This window comes from Cariama cristata, unplaced genomic scaffold, assembly GCF_000690535.1.
Source record: "Cariama cristata isolate BGI_N322 unplaced genomic scaffold, ASM69053v1 scaffold43831, whole genome shotgun sequence".
NCBI lineage: Eukaryota > Metazoa > Chordata > Aves > Cariamiformes > Cariamidae > Cariama > Cariama cristata.
Window position 1 is genome coordinate 17,925 of NW_009600705.1, and position 22,431 is coordinate 40,355.

The 22,431-nt window shown below is 38.0% G+C and overlaps 1 protein-coding gene across 1 annotated transcript in view; it reads right to left on the reverse strand.

Moving 5' to 3' along the window:
• Positions 1-22,431, reverse strand: part of LOC104169237 (nesprin-1-like) — a gene marked incomplete at both ends in the record, with an annotated part of 46,047 nt that overhangs the window by 16,793 nt on the left and 6,823 nt on the right. The window contains 17 exons of the mRNA XM_009710103.1: positions 144-320; positions 1,780-1,905; positions 4,026-4,172; positions 5,088-5,264; positions 6,327-6,494; positions 7,797-7,949; positions 8,806-9,132; positions 9,887-10,057; positions 10,749-10,904; positions 11,646-11,963; positions 13,347-13,511; positions 15,775-15,918; positions 16,062-16,215; positions 17,121-17,293; positions 18,465-18,629; positions 20,376-20,531; positions 20,862-21,005. Coding sequence (XP_009708405.1) covers positions 144-320; positions 1,780-1,905; positions 4,026-4,172; positions 5,088-5,264; positions 6,327-6,494; positions 7,797-7,949; positions 8,806-9,132; positions 9,887-10,057; positions 10,749-10,904; positions 11,646-11,963; positions 13,347-13,511; positions 15,775-15,918; positions 16,062-16,215; positions 17,121-17,293; positions 18,465-18,629; positions 20,376-20,531; positions 20,862-21,005 — 3,021 coding nt within the window. The remainder of the gene's footprint in view (positions 1-143; positions 321-1,779; positions 1,906-4,025; positions 4,173-5,087; positions 5,265-6,326; positions 6,495-7,796; positions 7,950-8,805; positions 9,133-9,886; positions 10,058-10,748; positions 10,905-11,645; positions 11,964-13,346; positions 13,512-15,774; positions 15,919-16,061; positions 16,216-17,120; positions 17,294-18,464; positions 18,630-20,375; positions 20,532-20,861; positions 21,006-22,431) is intronic.

Here is a 22,431-nt window from a genome sequence, read left to right on the forward strand (position 1 = left end):
CCGCTTTCCTCTGTCTTCTCTGCTCTTGCTTAGAGCATATTAGCAATTGTATGTAATATGTGTGTATAACATGAATCATAATAATATCAGCCACGGGATAAATTTCCTGCATACCTTCAGTCCTTAACCCAAAGCCTCCTTACCTTAACCTGAAGTACCATATTCTGGGCAATGTTTAGCTCCAACTCTGCCCGTCTCCTTTTCAAATTCTGTAGTTGTTGATCTGCATCCTGGAAATACATCCAGAGCTCAGCTTTCATTTGTTTGATCTCTTCCCAACCTTGAGCCAAATACTGCGAGTGCATTATCTGCTGCTCAATCTGAAAGCAAAGAAATGAAAAGGAGTAGGAATGCTTTAATGCATCTATTTTTGGAGAACAGAGGATGAATACCATTCTTACTCTGATCATAATACTGTACTAAAGCAAATTTCTGCACTAGATTCTGAAGGGCTAATATTATCCACAAGAAGAGTCTTAACTTTCGAAAGTCATAAAAATCAGACCTATCAAAGGGAAGTTGGGGAAAAAATTTAAAAAAAAGAATTATCATTCACCCTTGAGAAAAGCAAGTATATTTATGAATGTGTGTATTTCAAAGCATTCTCAGCCTTCTGTTAAAGTTTACATTAACTGTATAAATTAGTCTATTGCATACCAAGTGTATTGATGGACTGTACCCTACATGCCTTCGCAATGACCAAACAAAAGCTTAAACTAAACACTTTCATTGAATTTGCTTAGCCCAGTTATTTTGCCTATATGCCTTTTGTAAAATGTCAATAAGAAGAACGCTTACCAGATCTGAGCCCATCAATCACCTTAAACCATCAGTCACACAGCTTCTTTTGTTCCAAATACAGAGGTAGCGTGCCTTTAAGGTTTAGGCGTTTCACCAGCTTAATACATCTCAGCACTGTATTGTCTATGATTTCTTAAAAATGTTTCACTGCTTTATATATAAAGGAGACTCTTATTGTGATGTTTGGGATGCTTTTTAGCTATTCAATATTTGGACCGTCATTTTTTTATGGCTCAGATTTGTACAACTTGCTTCTCTGGTGTCGAATACTGTTACTGTATATATTGGATTTTTACTCTTGGTAGAAGTACTTTCAAAAGTTTGGTTGCGTGTGCATGTGATATTAAATTTTTCACGTTTACAACAACAGGAATGCTCATAATGTTTTTTTCCTAATAACTTATGTTTACAATTTTATTCTAAAACGAAGTATTAAGCTACTTTAAAACTTAAAATTGAGGTACACTTCTATAAATTCATATGCTGAAATAGATGCACTCTGATTTATTAATTGAATCATCATAATTTTTTATTACGATTATAATTAATGTATTAGTGTACCCTAATAAGAACATCAGTCTACTGTTGAATAAATAATAACAGTAAAATATACCTAAGCTTTAATAAAATAGAGAAGAATAGATTGAATTGTGTTTTATGAAACCAAGTAATTCAGATCAGGTTTACTTCCACAATGTTATTTGTGTGGCTTTAGACGAACATCTCGTAACATTGTCTAAGTACTTTTAGCAACCTTTGTCATGTGTCTTTGTATTACTACCAGAATGGCAATGTGTGGATTTAATTTAAAAAAAAAAAAAAAAAGGAAGAGAGAGCTATTTCTAAAAGAAATATTTAAGAAAGTAAGAAGAGATTTCTTTAAACCATTACCCAATACGACCTTCTTAAAAGTGGACAGATCAAAGCAGTTAAAGCTCTAAACAGGATTAAAAGTGGGTTGTTGTGGTTATCTTGTACCGTTTGTTTTGTTTGTTGAATATCTGTTGCTGTACTCTTCACTGTGGCATCTGACAGATCACACATGGAACACAGGAGATCCAAGTATGTACTGGCCTGCTCCTGCAGAGCCCGGAAGTGTTTTACCTGAGGGAAGACAATCCTCAAATAAACTCTGAAACTGTGGAAATAATCTCTTATTTTATTACAACCACGCATTTCAGTATTTTTACTTTAGCTTATTATTTCCAAAAGATGAAACACTATTTTATTAGGTAAGGCTGCTCTGTCATAATTATGGAAAAGAGTAACTATTATTATCATCCAATTATCAAAGCACTTAGTGACATATACATTACCTACCTTATTTCTTTATAAATAAAGCATTGGATAGGTATACACAGTTTCAACAAGGTGACTTACTTTGCCAAGGTGAGTGGGAAGCAGGGCTTTATCCAATTATTAAAGTGTCACGTTCTTATACCCATAAAATTCTCCAGTGTCTGATAAATCATGGCGAATCCAGCCCAGTGGCGCAATACACTTCCTCAGACCTTCTGAAACCCTCCCAACGTCCCCAATATCTACGATTGCCAACATTAGACAATATGATGCTGTTGAGAGTTCTTGCTCTCTACATTGCCTGTAGAAGCTCACCTCTCCCTGTATGAAGGGCTTCCTCATCCCGAAAGAAAATGATGACGTTAGTGTTGACAAGCAGGGCAATAACGTACCTCCTAGAGTTCCAGGGAGGAGGGGTGAGCGACCACCCAATGTAGAGGGTCAGTGGTGGGACATTGTGGGCAAAAAGTTGAACACAACAGCAGTATGCCCTTGTGGCAACCTCAAATTACTGTATTAGCAAGAATGCAGAGCGCAAGCTGCGGGAAGTGATTATTCTCCTGTACTTAACAACTGTCTGGCTGTTCCTGGTATATATGGCCCAGTTTCCCTCTTCCCCCATAGAAGAGATGCTGGCAAACTGGTGCAAGTCCAGCAAAGGGCTGGGGAATACAGGGCTGTAGTACGAGGCATTTCGGGAGGTCTGAAGGAGCTGGGTTTGTTCAGTCTGCAGGAGAGAGGTCAGGTGGGGGCAGCGCTGAGAAGACAGACCACCAAACTCTTTGTTGAGGCGAGCAGAAAAAGAACTTGAGGGAAAAGTGACAAGTGGCAACAAGGAAATTCTTCCTAGATAGGAGGGAAACTGTTTTCCACACTGACAATAGTTAAGCACTGGAACAGGTCCCTAATCCTGAGAGATGGTCAGGGCGCCCAGTGCACCAAAGGGCTGGGCAACCTCTGTCTCCCTCTCCTTGGCGTTTGGCTGCCTCGGCCCAGGTGGAACCCGGCCCATGGAAAAGCCTTCAGAAGCGTTCCCCCTTGCTTGAGAGCTGTGTGTGAGCTCAGGCCCTCATCCGAGCTACACTACGGGTGTATCTGTGCCTGGCTGATCCTCCTGGCTGCGCCTTGTTGTCCCGACCTCCTGCCTCCACCTGGGCCTGGGCTCAACCCTACAGCCCTGCCTGGTGACCACCAGACAGCGGCTGACACCGGGGGAGCCCTGCTACCCCCACCCGTGTGTTGCAGTTCTGCACCTCGCTGGGAAGGTGCCGTCCTGCTGTCACCCCCTGCTCCCCCTGCCCTTGCAGACTTGCCATCTGTAGTATTTCAAGGTCTCTATTAAGGCATGTGGTGGATGACACAGCCTTGAATTCCAGCATTTTTAGTACCATACCAGTCTAATTTGAAAACAAGGTACAAATCCAATGTACAATACATTAAGTTACTACAAATAATCAGGTAGCAAAGAAACCATTCTTAACAGCTAAAGTAGGCTAGAGGCAGTTCTATGCTCTTAGGCTGAAAAATTGTTTTAATTGCCCGACAGAAGACTCTGTGTCCCTGATACTATGAAATCAGGTCTCATACAGGAACATTAGTAGACAGATAAGCAATTGAACAAGCAGAAAGATACAACCTCTCTGCTAAACACATCTGTGGAGTATCTGAGCAGGTTTATCTAAATTAGCCAACATTTTCAGGTCATATATTTCTAAACATTAAGCAGAGCTAGCAAAAGCCCTGTGTGATTTTTCACCTATGGTTATTTTTCACTCAAGGTATTCCTTTTGGAGTTGGGACTAAACAATGAGGCTACACAGTCCTCTGAGAACATCAGAGAGTATCTAATTTTTATTAATATAAAGCTCTTATCCTTAATGAAGTGAGTTCAGGTAACTGAGCATTTTCAAGTGCTGAACTTTTACCTGTTTAACTGCATCTGCCAGGCTGAAGGGTGGCCAGGTAGTTGGCTTTAGCTCCAACTGCACTGTAGACAGCCAAGCCTGGCACTGTTGTAGGGTATCCTGATGATTAACATGCTTCTGGAGTTCATGTTCCAAACTCTGGTACACCTAAAATAAACATTTTGTAAGGTTATAGTGTTTTCACACATCACTGCTGGCTCTCCTCTCCTACCTTGAAAACTGCAGATAAACCAGAATTAAGACAGTGGTTATTCTAGCCGTTGTACATAGAAGTACCAAGGGATGAAAGCTCCTTAAGCTCTCACTGCATCTTGCTAATTTGTGAAGAATATGGACAATATCTAAGGTATGGTTTCTGGAACAAAAAAAATAGATGCAAATGAAGACCACCATCTCTTATTTCTGTATTCTTGTTCAACTTTTTGCCATTGATCTAGCATGAGATTTCACCTACCTCTAAAAATCTTACTGACTATGAAGTCTCCTTTTCAGGGTTTTGCTTTGTTGGTTTTGGTTTTTTTGTTTGGTTGGTTGGTTGGTTTTATTCGCGGTTGTTTGTTTGTTTTTTGTTTTTTTTTTTTTAGACTACGCTGGCTTATCTTCTAATTGGATTAACAGAATGACGCAGCCAGCTCTTCTTAACCGTATATTCTGGTTTTACTAAGAGAGACAGTATTTCCTAGCACATACTTAAGACCCGTTATGTACGTATGCAAACTACTAACACCAAGAGCGCAATTTGCTCCCTATTTTTTGATTCTATTTGGTTCTAATTTCTTTGCTGCAGCTGCTCAGAAGCCAGCATAACATGAAGGCAGTGAGGGTGTGGAGAGATTAAGGTAAGAACTGATAGGCAGCTAGTTTTGCTGGCTGCAAGGCAGCATTTGGATTACAAGGAATTCAACTGTAGCACAGTAATGATAAAGCACCAAATTAGTAGACCACAGGTTCAATTTAAATGGAAATAGTAGAAAGACACCATTTAAAGAAACAAGCACTTGTAGAAATAATAGTGCATGCTACTCTTAAATGGCATAAAAACATTTTTGAAACAAGACTTACTCTTTGGGCTGTGCTACATATGGCAGAATAGCTGTCCTTTGTCCCCTGAAGATGGCTTTGTATATTTTGCTTAAATTTTGCTTGAAGATGTTCTGTGCATTGATCGATCAAGTAATCGCCCTTACTCTTAAGGCTGTTCAAACGATCTTCAAATCCTGCAATTTCTTCCATGATAGCCTAAGAAACAGATAAAATACCTTTGAAGAAATATTTTAAACTTAAAACATGTTCTGCATCAGAACATCAGCTTTTCAAATGGGCTTTTGGTTTTTGGGTTTGTTCCCCCCCCCCCCCTTAAAACACTCTTTGTCTTCAGATTTGGAAAAAAGTTTTCAGATGACGTCTATTGTTATAGCCAAGCTATTAGAGTGTACACTCATTGCAAAATCATTGTCAAAAGTCTGTACATAGATATCCCACAGAAATATCAGTAGCATTGTCATAATGTGCAAACATTATATGCTCATGTCCCAAGACTACCCTTAATTTTCCTTTGTTGCATGCTCTCCAGGGCTCCATCAGCTTCTCCTGCGTCTAGTAATGAGGACTAAATCTCATGCTGAACTATATCTTACTCCATAAGCTTTTCCACCGTAGACAGTTCTTTCCACTGACTTCAGTGGAGCCAAATTTTTATCTAAGGAGGTTATTTAAAGAATAACACACTAATCACAATGAGTCAAAAGATTTCAATATTCCCTCTCAGAATCTCAGTTTCAGGGAGTGCTGGGGAGGGTTGGATTTTCCTTTGTTTTATCTTCTAGAAACCATTGGCTATTGATGTAGTGAATGATTATCATCAATAGCAACCATAACAATACCTTGAATAAAAGCAATGGAGGAAACATTACAACCTTAAAGAGGGGGGAAAAAATAACTGAAAATCTAAAATATTTTTCTATCCTTAAAAGTGCCAGAGCAAAAAATGCCTTAGGAGTAAAATGACCCTAATCTGCTTTTTGTAGTCTATTTCCTGGGATGTCTCAGCAAAAGTCTGACACAGAATTCAGGCCAGTGTGTAACAAAGCTCTTTGGCAGATGCAGTCTCATCCAAGAAACAGTGCTAACAAGGTAGATTTGTTAACTGCATTAATGACACTGACACTTATTTACCCAGTTAGCAGTAAGAGGAATAAAACAGGTGAATGACAAATAACTAGAGCTCTGGAGTGGAGACAGAGAAGCAAAGAAAAATTCTGTTTTACAGGACAAAGGAAGTTTACCCAATAGTAAACTTACCTTGTGGTGAGCTAGTTGCTGAGTGATTATTTCAAGGTTGTTACTCTCCATGAGGTCAGGGCTGACCAGCCTACTGGACATATGTAATAACCATTTCTCCCCTTCTTGCAAATCACTATTGTAATCCTCATGTTCTTTTACTCTCACCTCTAAGGTTTCAACATATGCCTGCAGGTCCACAATAACCGAAATTAAATATTCAGGTAATTACAAGAATAAAAAAAAACAAACACACCAAAAACCACCAAGAGCTTGAAAGAACAGTAAGAGAGTTCTATCTTCTAAATTTATATTCCTGTGAAGAAGTCTCACATCATTAGACTGTTAAGGAAGAAAGACATCAAAGGGATTACTTGTGTGAATATACTCTGTGGTACTGAGCAGTATTTTCACTCCAGATGAAACACCACACTTTGAAGACTGAGGAAAACACAGAGGATCTCCTTACTTTAAGAAAAGGAACACTGTCAACTTGACATTAAGTTCACTTAGAAACAGTTATTACATGCTTTTTGAGAGACTGCACATGACCTATCAAACATTATGGCTGGGTCCCTGCTGCGTATAGCCTTTGCACCTACATAGTCTCTGTGACTGTGGTAGACAAATTAAGAATGTACACATTGAGTTAAATTGCATGCATTCTTTTTAAGAAAAATTTCTCATAGGGTCCTCTACATTTAAGTCATCAACATTACATCTAATGCCTCAGATATCAGTTTTGTGGTACTGATCAGAGAAATGTCTGTAAACTAAAAATCAACTGTGAAAAAGACAAAAGTCATCTGCTATTGGTGGATGGATAGGCAATTAAAGGTACTTAGGTCAAACTAAGTACTAACACGGTTTGCAGAGCTTATCCTTGTTAGGAGTATAACCTATTAAAAGCTTTAGGAATAATCATACTTTAGGATGTATCTAGAAGTATTAGATCTTTCAAAGTACTACATACATGTGGACTAATGAATCAATGTTAATTAATAATGCCCTTGCTGAATTAAATTATATCCATCTTGCAGTTCATTTTCTGCAGTGACTTTCATTCAACAACTAAACTATATTAAACAGGGTTTGTGTGAGATCTAGCAGAAACAAGAGATAAAACGATATAATTTAAGGGCATTCGTCCCTTAAAGAAATAATGTATTTAGAAATCTATTTAAAGCAATTAAAAATAGTTACAATAGTACAAACTAGTCACTGATCTATTTTCCCTTAATGCTATGAAGACTTCACCTGCAACAGTCAAAATTCATTTCACCTATGCTTGTTAGATTAATTTAAGTAGAAGTTCTTTCCATATTCAAGAATCTTCCCCCAACCCCACTCCCCCCCAAAAAATAATTAAATCTAACTGGCTCTGTGTACAGGGTGTGACATGACAGCATGAAACAAATAGTGAACTTCTCGAAGAGGGGAAAAAAATATAGTAAGTTGAAAGAACCTAGAGTTTTCTTCCTGACTTTTTACCTTTGTTGTGCTGCAGAGTTCCTGGTAACTGCTCTGAAGGTCTTGAATGTTGCTCTTTAGAGTCACATCATTCACCAAATCAAAAAGTGCTTCTCCCTTTTCAGTCACTGATTTTATTGAAGGCTTATGGGACAAAACAGTCTGCTGTATGGACTACAATGCAAGCAAGAATTAAAATACATCTATGGAACACTGAAGATCTATTCCACTAACTTCCCTTTGATCTGAAGCACAGGCTTCTGTCATGGTATATACCATCCTTCCCAGATGAGAAAAGCTTTGCTACCAGTACAGGACCATGCTTCTGAGACAACTTTGCAGGCATCTAAAAGCAACTGCTCCTTTTATGAGTGGCTAGTAGCACAGCTAATAATCTGGAGTTAGCTCCATCCCAGCCAGACCCAGTACATATCTTATGAAACATCTGTAATGCTGGAGTATTTCACAAAAACATTATTAAGATAAGCAATGGGGGGATTGTTGTCAGTTTTTTCTACTGATTTTTACGACTGGGAAAAAAAGAAACCTAGTTCATTAAAATCCTAACTAAAACCAGAGGAGGTCATAGCAGCTGGTTGTATTAGATGTCAGTTGAGCTGGGACATCTAGCTTTAACCAGAAAGCTGATTAAGCCAATGTAAACAGAGGCAATGTCTGCAGTGAAGAAAGACCAACTGATTTCTATCCTTGCTTAAGCAGAAGTCAACTCTGTTGATATCAGTGGAATTACTCATATGTGTACTCATAAAAGAATTTTGCTCCATAACAGAAAAATTTTCAGATGTGGAAGCCTTATTAGGACATTCACGTTTCAAACCCAGGTGCTCACTCTGGTTCGTAGATGCAGGTATCATGCATATTTTCACTTTTATGCTGATTTGGACATCCAGATCAGAGACATCTCATAAATCTACCGAGGAAACTTGAACAGACACCTGGATCAGAGGATTCATTGTGAGTCACCAGGTCAAAATCAATTCAATAGTACAATGATATAACCCCTTTCTACCTTGTATTTGGACAATTGGGCCTTCTTCTCATAGAGTTCACTCTTTGGTTCTGCTGGAGCATGTAAGATGGCTTGGTACTCTGTGACCCACTGTGTCTGTGCCTTGTACTTGTCCGAGAACTCCTTTGCCAGCTGAAGGCACTTCTCCGAAGTCATGTGCTCTTTCCTGATAGAGCCAGCCAGCTCCTCAAGCTGTTCCACATGATCTCCAATTTCTTTTCTTAACTGGTCAGCTTCACTTTCTTCCATGTACTTTATAGCTCGCTCCCCCTTCTCACGGGCAGATTTCAGTAAACTGTGGCCTATGTCCATATCACTCAATAGCAGCTGTGAAGGAAGTGTTGGTTAACAGAAAATGTATACTTCTATTACTTTTTTTTTTTCATTGTAGTTCTATTATGAGTGTAAGGCTAATGTGTTTTTTTTTTCTTTTTGAATTTTGCTAAGGACACAAAAAGGAATTGCTAGGGAAACTGAATGGACTTTTCATTACCAAATTGCCTGGAGTTAAGGTGTGGTAAACTAGAAGGAAACACAAAAAGCAAATACTTTCATTTTGCATTGGGCTTGTGAAGATAAACACAGAAACTGAGGACTATCAGGAGAGGATTCATACTCTAAATTCTGGAAGAGATGAAAGTTTTCCCTTAGCGTACTACATTTAAGCTGCAGGACATATGAAAAACTCATCTACAACTCTGAGATTAAACATGAGTTTTACTACTGAGTTATTTCAATGAGGAGAAATCGGGAGCACTTCCTGTCACAGTGCATATTGGTATAAAATATACCTAACAGGATGCCTTGCAAGAGGAATTTATTTTAAATTTTAACCTAAACCAAAACACATACAAACATGCCTTATGGAAGTATAAGATTATATGATTTAGGACTATTCACAACCTCAGCAACCAAATTGTGATCTAATGTGTATATGACATGAGAACAGAAAGTTTTATACTGAGTGGTCTTTATCCTATTAGTTTCTCCAGGCAAGGTGAAGTCAGAATTTTGAGCAGCTGTTAAGATAAAGCCTCCTTTTGCTGAGCAGAAACAAAAATTGCATTCAAGAAAGCTGTACCTCCAGTTTCTGCACTTTTTTCTCCATTGCTGTTTTATCAACCACGTGAAACTTGGTGACCACATTTCTGAAGTTCTTGTTAGTAGCTCCGTACCAATTCGTGTAAGCACTAAAAGCCAATTCTGACTCCTCCATACAGCGTATTTCTTCTTCCAGAAACTTTATTTGTTCCTTCAAAGATACAGAGGTCGGGCGAGGAAACAAGAACCATCCAGATGTTTATCACTGCTATTGGTTAAAGACTGCAATAAATTGCTATTCACTAATAAAACCTGATATACTAAGATTAAATACATAGGTTTTGAGTTCTTTCCTATCTAGCGGAAAATTCTCACTGGGGTCTTGTCAGGATGTACATACAGCAATCACTAATGCTAAAACTGAGTTAACACTAAACACTGAAAAGGTACTTATTTCGAAATTTGAATTGCAACTTCTGGTTATGGTACTATGAGACACTTATTAAAGTGACTTGAAGACTGTATCTTATCAATTCAAATTTTCTCTTTATCTATGTGTTTCAGTGATAACCTGAAAACACTTCTCTAGAGGTCATTTAGCATTCAAACATACCAAAACCTGAATTTCTCTCCTGCAACTGCCAAAAAAGACAGTAACAACATCTGATTAATGCTGAATATTTTTGAAAGGGCATTTTCCCAATTATGGTTCTCTAATACATTTAGTCCAGTGAAAACTACATGTATGCATGTGTATATGTATGAATATATATATGAATATTATATTATTGAATCTACAGTAATGAATAAACTCTGATAAAGTCTAATTAAGAAGGTCTGTTTATATCTGCTTCTTAACTGACAATTTATGATGTTAAAATGAATTAATTTTCATTACTTACCAAGACACGAAGAAGAAGAGTTTGGTAGCGAGATGTAAGCTGTGTAGCCTGGCTTCCCATTCTACTTGCAATGAGACTTTCCTCTAGTATTTGCTGAGCCAACACCCCAACTTCCTCCACATCATCTTTGTAGATAGTAATTTCTTCATGCCACTTCTATGACAAAGACATTATCCGGCTTATATGACTGATTTAAACATCTTAAACACAACAGGAATTTACTTGTAACTAAGTCAGGAAATCATTGAAAAGGAAAACAAATACATGGTTATTAACATGGATTTACTACAGGAAAATAAAACAGAATCTGATGAAGGTTAGCATAACAAATATGCTGGAAGTTTTATCATACCATATAGCCTGTATTTCTTTATAATACATTAAATACTCTTTCTCCTTCCCCCCTCCCCCAAAATAACAAAAATGCAATCTGGACTTTCTATAGTTTTAAACATGACTGTAAAGAGTAATCTTGAATCTCTTCAAATTTGCTTCCTATGTTTATTCAGAACCATGTCTTCTCCTTGCAGTGACTAAAGGACAATTAGTACACCAACACAGCAGAGCCTTCACAACACAGCAGTCACATTTTACTCTTGTTACCACATTAACACTTTCCTCCTCCAGGACCAATCTTTGTCCTCAGTTCACATACCGCAGAGCATATGAATTCCAGATCTCCCTATGAGATTTCAGCTTTGATATAGCCATATCTCTACCAGTAAAATGGAAGGAACCTGGACCCAGAAGGCACGAAGCTCTCTCGGATCCATCATTCTAGGCACCACCTCAGAATAACTTGCAATGCTTCCTGTCATTTTCACAGTGCAACCAGGAACTGATGTGGAAACCTCACGTGGTATTTTGTTTAAGGAATGTCTTAACTATATTCTTTACCTTCATTTGTTGAAGCTGCATCTCCTTTGTTGCTCTACCAGACTGCCTCCCAGTCCTGATAGCAACTTTCTCCTCAAGGTCTGTTAGCCAGTCATTAACCTTCTGAAATTTTTTCTCCATCAATCTCAGTCTGCTCACTGAGGCATTTAATTGGCTTCTTGCTTCAGAAAGCCTATGCTGATAAACTTGCCAATCCTGCCGTAAGGATTCCAGGGCTCTGTCTTCTATCTGGGGAATGCCCCAGGGAATCACCTCCTCTCTGGCATGGACAGCAGCATTCAGTAATGCTTGTCCTTCTGCACAGTGGACCTGCAGCTCCTGTAAAAGCAGAGTTATGGATACATACCCTACATTAATGGCTTTTATTCATACATGGCAAACAAACCCCTGGTTGCACTTAAGACAAAAGCATTTACTTCACATTATCTAGATATTCCCTTTAGTTACCTATGGTTGAACACATATTACATTATCTCTAAGAACACGTATGATGGCATGCTCACTTACAAAGCAAAACAAATATCACTATTATTGACATGCAAATTGGAGAAAATTATTGACAAAGCATGCATTAAATTCTTTCCTTTCCCATTAAGTTTATCATCAGTTCTTGAAACATTAGCTGCCTGAGCTGGCATGGGATGGATGCAATCCATTCAGCACAGTCTTAAATTCAAAACCTTCCAGCTGTGGCAAGCAGACTGTAAGACTCTAAAATTGAATCTGTTTAAAAACAAGGAGTAAGGTGAAGCTTCAGTCTTATAAAATAAACAAACCTATTTATTTTTACATATGTTTCAGACATCATTCCAAAAGAATTCTTGATACCCTCTTATGGACATGTGTGGCATTTTCACGCTTATTGGAACTTGATTAGAAAGTATAAAGGGATTCAATACGATTAGAAAACATAACCAGGAAATCATCTTAACAAATTACAGTTGTGTGTCATCCTAGTTTATATTTGATACATATATTCAGATTTTCAAAATGAATTCAGATTTTGTAAAGTAAACTATAATAACAAGACATATATGCAGAGTCCCTGATCATACAAAGACCTTCTCAGTATCCTGAATAAAGTAATAAATATTTCATAACTCAAGTACAGACCTTTTGCTAATTCAACAACAGGTATGAAAGTATTTAAACTCAGCTTAAGATCGTAACTGGGAAATTACTGAAATAGTATAGGTTCACCCTTCCCTGTTACTTAAATGATTCAGTAATAGTTTTCCCACCTCACCATGGGAGCCAGCCTAAATGACTGGAACCACCTGGAACTAGATGCATCTGCACTGCAAGCAATAAAAGATTAAAACCCAATTAAAAGAATACTTTTGATTTTTTATGAAACATAGGGAGAAGAAGAGGTAGGCCAACATCTAAAACAAATTCAGTACTTGCAAGAAAGCATTAGTATGCCTGCAGCTTTCATTGAAGGCCTGACACTTCTTTCTGAAAATGAGGGACAACGTTTCCACTGACTTTACTGGAACCACTTCTGAGCAGCAAAGTGCTTTATATAATGTGATTCCAAGCTGTTCTCGAGACCAAAAAGAGATGTAATTTTTGTCTGGTAATTAATATTATTCTGTTACTTTACAAGTAATATTTTTGCATTTTGGTGTTTTGGGGGGGGTTTTTTGTTGATTTTTGTTTTGTTTTGTTTTTTTACTTAGGGCGTCACACATTATGTACCTGTAAGTCTCGGAGTGTTGCCTCCTGTTTCTGAGCATCACCATCAAGATGTGATAAACAGTCAAGTTTTTCCTGTTCCTTCTCCAGCCACACTTCAAAGGCCTTCAGATTTCTTTGGTACTCTTGATGTAAGTTAAGCAGTTCTCCAGCTTTTGTTACTGCCTCCTGCTTGTTAAAACATTTACATGTATGTATACAAACCTCAGTGTATCATCAAACCAAGAAAACATAAAACCTGACTTCGATCAAGGGCAGAAGTTTGTATTTGATGCTGAGCTTTCCTAGAATTCAAGAGTACTTGGATTCTGAGGAAGATTTAATCAATTACAGGGAAAGACGGGGGCAAATGTGAGGGATACAGATACTTATCCTAAAAGATTATTCACACAAGTTTGTGACTTCTAGCATTTGAATATTATATCTGGTATCACTTTTAAATAACACCTTAGTGTCCAATAATAAAAGACTGAATTTTTATACCAATTTAAATTAACTCTACTGAAGTGATTAATAAGAGTATGAGATTAGAAATCTCATATTTTATCTTCACATGAATTTTTTTGCCAATGGAATACTAATCTTCTACTAAAAGTATCTAATATCTTTAGGTTTGAAAACTACCCAAGTCCTTCGTGGGCAGTTCCTACAGTGAGAAACAGACTGCAAGTCTTCTGTGTATGTGGGCAAGCAAGTTACAATAATTTCACAACCCAGCACTAAAATATTACCTTATCTGGGGTACAGCAACAAAGGCGTCATATATTAGCACAAGACTAGTCTTTCTAAGCGCAGGATAACTATACTACATGTAATTCACATTCTCTAAGAAATTATAGGAACAGGGAATCAAGTTCAGATGGAGGCAAGACAGGCTGCATCCCAGGACAGCAGGCTACGTAAGAAGAAAAACATTTTCATAAACAGCAGCCATGAACCTACTGTCTGCTTTACCTATTCCTAACAGGTCTGGGCAGTGGGAGGAAAGGAGAGCATTGTTATCAGTCTTTTACAAAACCTGTCCATGCCCAGTAGTGGAAAGAGGGAAAAATTCATTCTCTTGCATCTTGCCAGTGGCTGCAGGAAATTACAGGTCTTGGTCTGCTCAGGCTTGGGCCACAAACCCTTGGTGAAGCTTATCAGGTTTCCCACCTGGCCAAAGGATTATTAAAGGATTTGGCCATTCCTTATTTTCCAGCTACTTGCTTTGAACTTTGAATTTCTCTCTAAGAGTTGAATGTACTCTTGACACTTATCATCACCGCAGTTGGGAGTGGGGAAGATCAAAGTCATCTGGGTTATTAGGCGGGAAGAGAAAGCAGGGATGCTTCTTGCTGCATGAGGAAAGAGGTACAGAGCTCTTGCCTCTCTGAACTATGATCCATTTCTCATTGTTGCCATGCTGCTGCTAAAACTGAGCAAATATAGGCAGTTTGTATGGCTTTGTGCAAGAGAAAAAGGTAAAGGTTAGAGGATCCCCATGCTAACAGGAATACTAGGTATTTCACTAGCACTTCCCAGGAGTTATTCATCTCTCTGGCAAACATGGAGTTTATTCTCAGAAGGTCCAAAGAAAGACAGCGCATTACACTCTTTGCAATTGTGGAAAAGACTACCACAAAACAGTGAATTATTTATGTGTTTGTAAAACTGAATTTTGGTCTGTTCCACAGGACAAAGGCATCATTGAGACAACAAAATTCAACTTTACTACACTGCTGTCACGAAGAAAAGTTGCCTGTCTGTGCATACATTAGTCATTACTTAACTACCACAGAAGAATTTGGGTTAACTGGACATAATGACCAAGCTTTAAATGTATCACTAGGTCTTTTATTATTTCTTCTTTATCTTAGATCTTACATAAAAAAACAAGCTTGATCTTTACCTGTGTATGCCCTAATCTTTTCCATTTCAATGATATTAACACTTATCAGTAAATGTAGTACTCATCATGCTGGATCTTTTAACATTAGAGTCAGTTTACTTGCTAATAAGGTTTGTGTTCAATAACAAGTTTCTGTAGTTGTCAACCATTTGTGAATTGCCTGATTGACTGGTTGCATTTATTGCAAAACATACACTTATGCACATCACAGATTCAGAGATGCTTCCAACTTTTCAGTCACAATGGGTAAAATCGTATCTGCACTGAGGTCAATAAGACTTTTAACATGGAGTCCATCAGACTATTCACCTGATGATTTTTTACAGATTCAGATTTTTACAACCTTTCTGAAAATGTCTGAAGCTCAGTGGTACAGGAAGACAGATTGATAAATCACCCTAATAACTTTCTTTTACATTAAGTTACACCTGTCCCCAAACTTTTACTCCTCATTTAACTGTAAAAATAAATGATCGGTGAAAAGACTTTCTTTTTCCTTGTTGCCAATAAAACAAGAGGGAGTCTTATCAAGAAAAACTGTACCCTCATTCTGTCTTTGAGGAACTTATACCGCTCCTGAAGGTCCTGGAGTTCAAGCTGAGCGACATAGTGCTCAGTCATCCCACTTCCTTTCATTTCAATCGTCTCCAACAGGCTGCTGTGACTCAACACCTCTTCATTGAGTAGCTGCCAAATAGAAAGAGAATATCACATTTATGAAAGAGCAGCATTAAAACAAGACCACAGACTAATCTTGCGGTTATTTAGCCTTTTTTGTTGCTTATAAGGTGATATGGGCTTGTTGCTGGTTTGTTGTAAAGCAAACACACCTTTGCTTTGCTGAGGGCAGCTGTTTTTTCCCTCAATTCAGCATACTGCCTTTCAGAAGCATTCATACTTGCTTCTACTTTATCCATCCAGCTCAAAAACTGATGAACATCATCCTGGTAACTTGTCCACTTGGAGAGAGCTCCTTCCAGTTGACTGTAATTTAAAAATACACACTTTTTGTGATAGTGCAGGTTCTTTTGCTATTTAAGCAGTGAGATATAATCCTATACAGTTGTTCTAGACTATGTTTATAAGAAAGATATATCACAAGCTAAGCAGTCCGAGACAGAGCTGTTAAAACCCTACAGGTTTTAACTAGGAGCACTGTTTGGCTGATAAAGAGAAATTAAGTTTTCCAAACTTGGACTATTAAGGAGGTCTGTAAGTTATGTAGCTAGCTGTCGTGTCCTAGCTTTAGTAAATAAAGTGCAACTGAAAGCATAAGATCCAGAATCAGAAATTTTCTGTCCCTTTGCATACATTTAAAAGTTGCTGCATTCTAATGTTTAATTACCTTTGTTGTTTTAATTTGAAATATTTGCAACTAGTGATGCTCCACCAAAGAAGGCTGCTTTTCACACACCACCCTCCCCCTCCGTATTTCTTTCTTCTATCACTTTGAGCATCACTATTGGACACTGTAATTACAGTACCTTCTGTGAAATGCTAGCAAGTGGAAAACCAGACAGGATTTTGACAGAGCAACCATTAATGTCTGTGACAAGATCTTTTCATTTCTGAGAACAATTCAAGGCATCAAGTGCAACTCAAAGTAAAATTCACAACAAGATTATGAATCTAGAATCCACTTTTAAGAGTATACTGATAATAAGTGTTAACAAAGCTTAGATCCCTCACAGTTTCCTCCTCTTTCTTCTTCAAATGAATGTGCAACTTACGGCCTCTAGACCTGCAACATTAGGCACATACAGTCATTTTATACAAATTTGACTCTTATAATAATGAAACTCTGGGAATTAACTTTTCAGTTTCAATAGTGCTTTGTTGCTAAGCATCATTCTGCACCTCATACACTGGATACGTCTTTTTTTTTTTACCTCTTGCACTGGATACAAGCAGACAGAAGAGAAGCCCAGCTGTCCTTCAGGGTTTGCAACTGCTGTTCAATTACTGGTACACCCTCCAGAGAAGTATTTTGCAGAACAGATTCTCCTCTTGTCAGAATCATTTTCATTTGGATTTCTTTTTCTTGTTTCACTGCTAGCAGTCCCTAAAAAGGGATCAGATACTATTTTATTTTTCATGCCCAGTTAATGATATATACTAACTGGCTTTACAGGAAAATGAGCTGATCAAATTCAGCAGCTTGTACAAACAGTCAATGGGAAGAGGGACAGTGGGGTTCACAGCTGTGCTTCACCAGGAAAAAGTGACTTCCAAAGGATAGGTTTAGGTTATTTAAAAAAAAAAAAAAACAAACAAACAAAAAAAAAAAAATCTTAGTTGGTAGGGAAGTTTGCATGGAATCTGTGCAGGTACTTACAGTGTATCAGAGAAGGTACTGTTGGGTGGAAAAGCTGACATTCCAAAGGGAATGTCATTTAGATGGAAAACAGGAGGATTCATTCATAGAGAAAACAAGATGTGATGACAAAGCTCTTCTCCAGGGCTGAAATACAGTTCTACAACTCCAGCATCTATTTGCAAAGGTACCAACATATAAACTCAGTAGACTACCAGAACTGCCAGCTTAGAGACTTCAGCTCCCAGGGCTGCGCAGTTGCAAACTAACAGCTTCTAACACTATGCAAAGTCATGAAAAGCCTTAAAGTGCGAACTTGAAAGACTCAACGAACAAAAGGCAAAACACAATTTTAGTATTTTGCTGCAATCTCTTGCTTTTTGATGTATCCTTACAATTTTGAGGACTTGTCCATATTTTGGCCACACCTCAAAATCTAAGACACCAATAATATGAAAAATACTGTCTTCCGAGTACTGCTCTTCAACGTCTTTTGTGCAGTGGTATCAATAGACACTATGTTCTTAACTGTAGTCACCATTTTTAAAGTAAACGGTTATAAGAAAGACCGTTCCGAACCATCCGTACCACCTGTAAGATCTAGGAAATAAAATATTAAACCAACAGAAGTAAATATCCTACTTCTTCCATTTAACCTTCAGCAGCCACACAACATCTTTTGAGTTTTTTAAGAATTTGCACATAAAGGTCATACAGGTCCCTATATCCTTCTTGGAGAAAACTTCTAATAACAAGCTCTTTCCTCTATAAAAAGAGTTGCTTTGAATAAATTGAAAATCAGTGTCTGAACGACAGCAGTGCTTACACTAATATGCAACAACTAACGTAAAGTATCCTATATTTGCATTCTTCTTCTAGATCTAAAAAGAGCAGGTTTTGGAGTCTGTTGTTTCCATACCTCTAGCTTTAACATCCGGCTATCCAGAACACTCTTGTCTGCAGTAGGATGGCAGTAGGAATCCAGCATGTGAACTGCATCAGCCACCCAGTCCTGGAGGTCCTTGACACTGTGCGAGAACTGCTGGTGCTCTGCTACGACCCTATCCATTCTGGAAATTTTCTCCTGCAATTCATACAGCAATTAGCACCAGCAGTTATTCAAAGGATTGCTTATTCCCCATACCTACTTATGGACTTTAGAATGAGTTTCGTAACTATACTCAGAAAATCTCTACACATTTGATAATTACAAGTACACTTACCTGAGCACGGAATGAATTTTGCATACACACACAAACAAGTTGTCCAAACATAATATACAAATGAAAATTTCAGAAATGTCTTATTTTGTTTTCTAAATGTAAAGCTTCATCTAACTGTCTCCTCTCATCCAAAGAACTGGAGAGTTCTCTGGTTTCACTTTTTCTTAAACATCTGATAAATCACACCTAAACTCTGTTTCAGTGCTGCAACTGAAGATAACTTGTGAAATCTGTCAATGCACAAGACAGGTTTAAGCCTGTGAAGCTATGTCACTGCAGCAACATTACTTTGTTGTTACTTGGAAAAGAAAGACTTGTTTTCCTCAATGACTCCCATTGGTATACCCATTCTTCTGAAAAATCACCGACACATACAAATCAAAAACAAATGCTCAAGTTACATTGCTAAAAGGCCTGAGGTGAACAGGAATACAGAGTAGAGTGTATCTCACACAGTGACAGAGAACTAAAGCCAAGCCAGTGAAACAGGCTGAGGAAGTTACTGAGAGGGATCTTTCTCAAGCGTCCATGGCTATCCAAAGAATTTCAGGATTTCTCTCATATGCTGGGATCATATAGATCCTCTGCCTCAGACTCTTCTTTTCATCCCAACATCTCCTACAAGCTCTGTCCACAGAAGTCAACTTTAGTAACTCACGCATCTTTCCCTTTCTCATTTTGCAGTCGTGAAAATTTATTATGGCCATATACACAATCATTTTCAGTAAGTGATACAGCTCTAGATATTCTTTATAATTTTTATTTCCACAGAAAAATTAGAAATTAACAAACTAGCAATTGTCCAAACATAATACTTTCTGAATTGAATTGTTACCCACAACACACTTCCTATATCCTTAATTATTCTCATTGCTGTAGTAACTATAAGGCTAACTCAATATCAAGCCTCCTTCATGACATGAACTTTCTGAAAAGTAACAGTCCTAATACAAAGACCTTCCTAGCTGTTTACACAATAGATACAGTAGAACTATTAAATGGTGAAGTGTGTCAAGCACCACTCAGCAAAACAGAGTTAGGTTAAACCCTCAGTTCCTAAGCCTGATGCTTTAGAGTCTGGCCTATGCCTTCCCTTGAACCTTCAAAAGCAGCCTAAGCGGTAATTTTTTTTAGAAGACCAATCTATTAGTTTTAGATGAAGATGCTTACAATGCAAATAATTAATCATCGTTACAGGATGCAATGAAGTAGTAACTTTTCTGTATTCTGTATTTTCTAAAAAACAAAAAAACTCCTCCTCTAAATTTTGAAAAATATTTCTTTCAAGTGCCACTTATTACAAAACTAAAATGTCTTCAATGCTTGAAATAATCAAACCTGATTATTGTATAATCAGGTGGGGTTCACTTTTTAATCAAAATACATTTTAGGAAAAAAAAAAAATCACTATTCCATTTTGCTGACAGTCCACGTAATTATCCAGCTCCTTACTTCCTACTCTTGAAAGCCAGTGTGAAAGACAAGATAGCTCCCACATACCACAGAGCAGATAAGCAAGGCAACTGCAGCGTTTCACACTTCAGTCTTTCTTTTTCCCCACATACACCAAATGAGCTGCTTAAAAGCACATACACTGGGTGCATTACCTTTGTCAGATTGCTTAGAGTAAGATATTGAGAAGACAATTGAGAAACTCTGCGCATAAAGCTTTTGCTGACAGCTTGCTCCTCACACAGCTGCTGAGCTTTCTCTTTTAGCCTGTTGAGCTGATGCTCGTGGCAGCTTACTTCCTCAAGGACAGACTGTAAAGCACAAGCACATTAATATTATGAGTGGGTGCAAGAAGGCAGGAAACAGAGAAGCATGAATGCCCCATGAAAAATAAAGTGACATATGGCAAGCTTGCTGAGAAAGGCACACCATACGGCTACAGCAATGAAGCAGCATGTCATAAGAAATGTGGAGATGCAAAACCTGGTGGAACAGGAACATCAAGAGCAATCCTTGAAACCCGTTCTCATCTTATTTAGAGGTCAGGATGCTGGAATGATCAAGTTTTTGTAAGGAATCAGTGAGGCCAGGAGGATGGGACAGGAAAGTCTGGCTGTGTTAAAAGGCTTATAAGAAGTCACCTGCAACTTTTGCTGTTCTCTCCTCTTGGAAGGCAGATCATGGAGCCGACTGCTACTTCCTTGTACCATCTTCTCAGTTGTGGTCAGCCACTCCTGCAGAGGCTCAGCAGTTGCTTCAAAGTCCTTCATCTGGATCTTTAAGTTCTGGGAAGACATGCACAATTCTATCAACAGTCCCACTGCACTGGGCGTAACTGTAATGCACAACACACCAATCAAGCACACAAAAAGGGTATACAACTGCAGCCAAATACTACACAACTCTTCAAATAAATTACACCATCTCTACCCCTTCCCATCCCACAAACAGGCACTGAAAGAACAGTCTGAGGGAGCACTTCTTTAAGAGGCAAAATTGAGGTAACAACATAGGATATGTCTACACAGTTGAGGGAAGGCTGAAGCAAATTTCCTCTGAACTGAAAGCTTTACAGATCTTATGAGCTTTGACTCAGTGTAAGTTTAATTCACACAGCTAAGGCACTCTGAAGAAAGGCTAATTTGGGATATGAGTTAATATCTGACTGCAGTCACTCATGCTGACCCCTCCTTAAATGGGCTGCCGCTATTCCTAGGTGATGTATGACTAAGTTCAGCCCAATCCTGGGGATCATTTCTGATTATATTCTTTTTCAGTGTAAAATTTTGGTTATAAAATCGTGTGCGTAAAGGCATACGTAGGCATTCCTTCAGTGCCTACATATTTTTCTTGTAGGCTTATTCTGCATGATTAAAAGAGCATCTGAAATAATTCATATGGAATGGAAACCTGAACAGCATAGTTCCTGTGTCCTAATTATTTTTATTCCCCCCCCACCCCCAACTGATTTAGTTTTCTTTTTAGCTATAGCCTTATCACTTAAATTAAACATCAGAATGAAAAACTAAGCCTGTAAGACTGAAAAATACTTGGCTCAAAAAGATTAATCTCTAAGAACATCCTCTTTCCATGGCAACCCTGAGATGAAGAAAGGTAAGTCCTTGCTACCTGAGAATTGTCTTTGAAAGGCTTTCCTACACGATGCATTAAATGTATTTACACTTTTTCTCATCTGGCTAGGCTGTGTTGGTTTGAAACAAGAATGCCTAGGAACTTTAATTCTCCTACGCTATTCAAGGAATTCCAGCTAAGACCTTTTGATCTTAAAACCTATGACCTTAAAAGAGGCTATGTTTTTAAGATATTCACCTTCTGTGCCAGTTGAATTGTGAGTTCTGAACAGAGAAAGGCACTGGGATTTATTTAAAAGTTGCTCAAATAAATCATTACATTTCACCAGTTTGCAATAAGAGAGACAACATTTACCCACTGTCCTGGGACTATTCAATCAGCAAGAGTGTCAGAAATCTGTGCTAAAACATCCTTAAAAAAGAAAATGTGTTTTAGTAACGCAGCACATTTGATGAGACTCGTGTTAATGAATTTGAACAACTGCTGTCTGTGCTACCTTCAGTTACTCTGAACAACACCCTTCTGCATGAAACACCCCACTTAAAGTGGAATCAGGTCATAAGGATGTAAGTAAACAAAAGTAAAATGTAGGCAGAAGAATGAGACTTTTTGAAAACC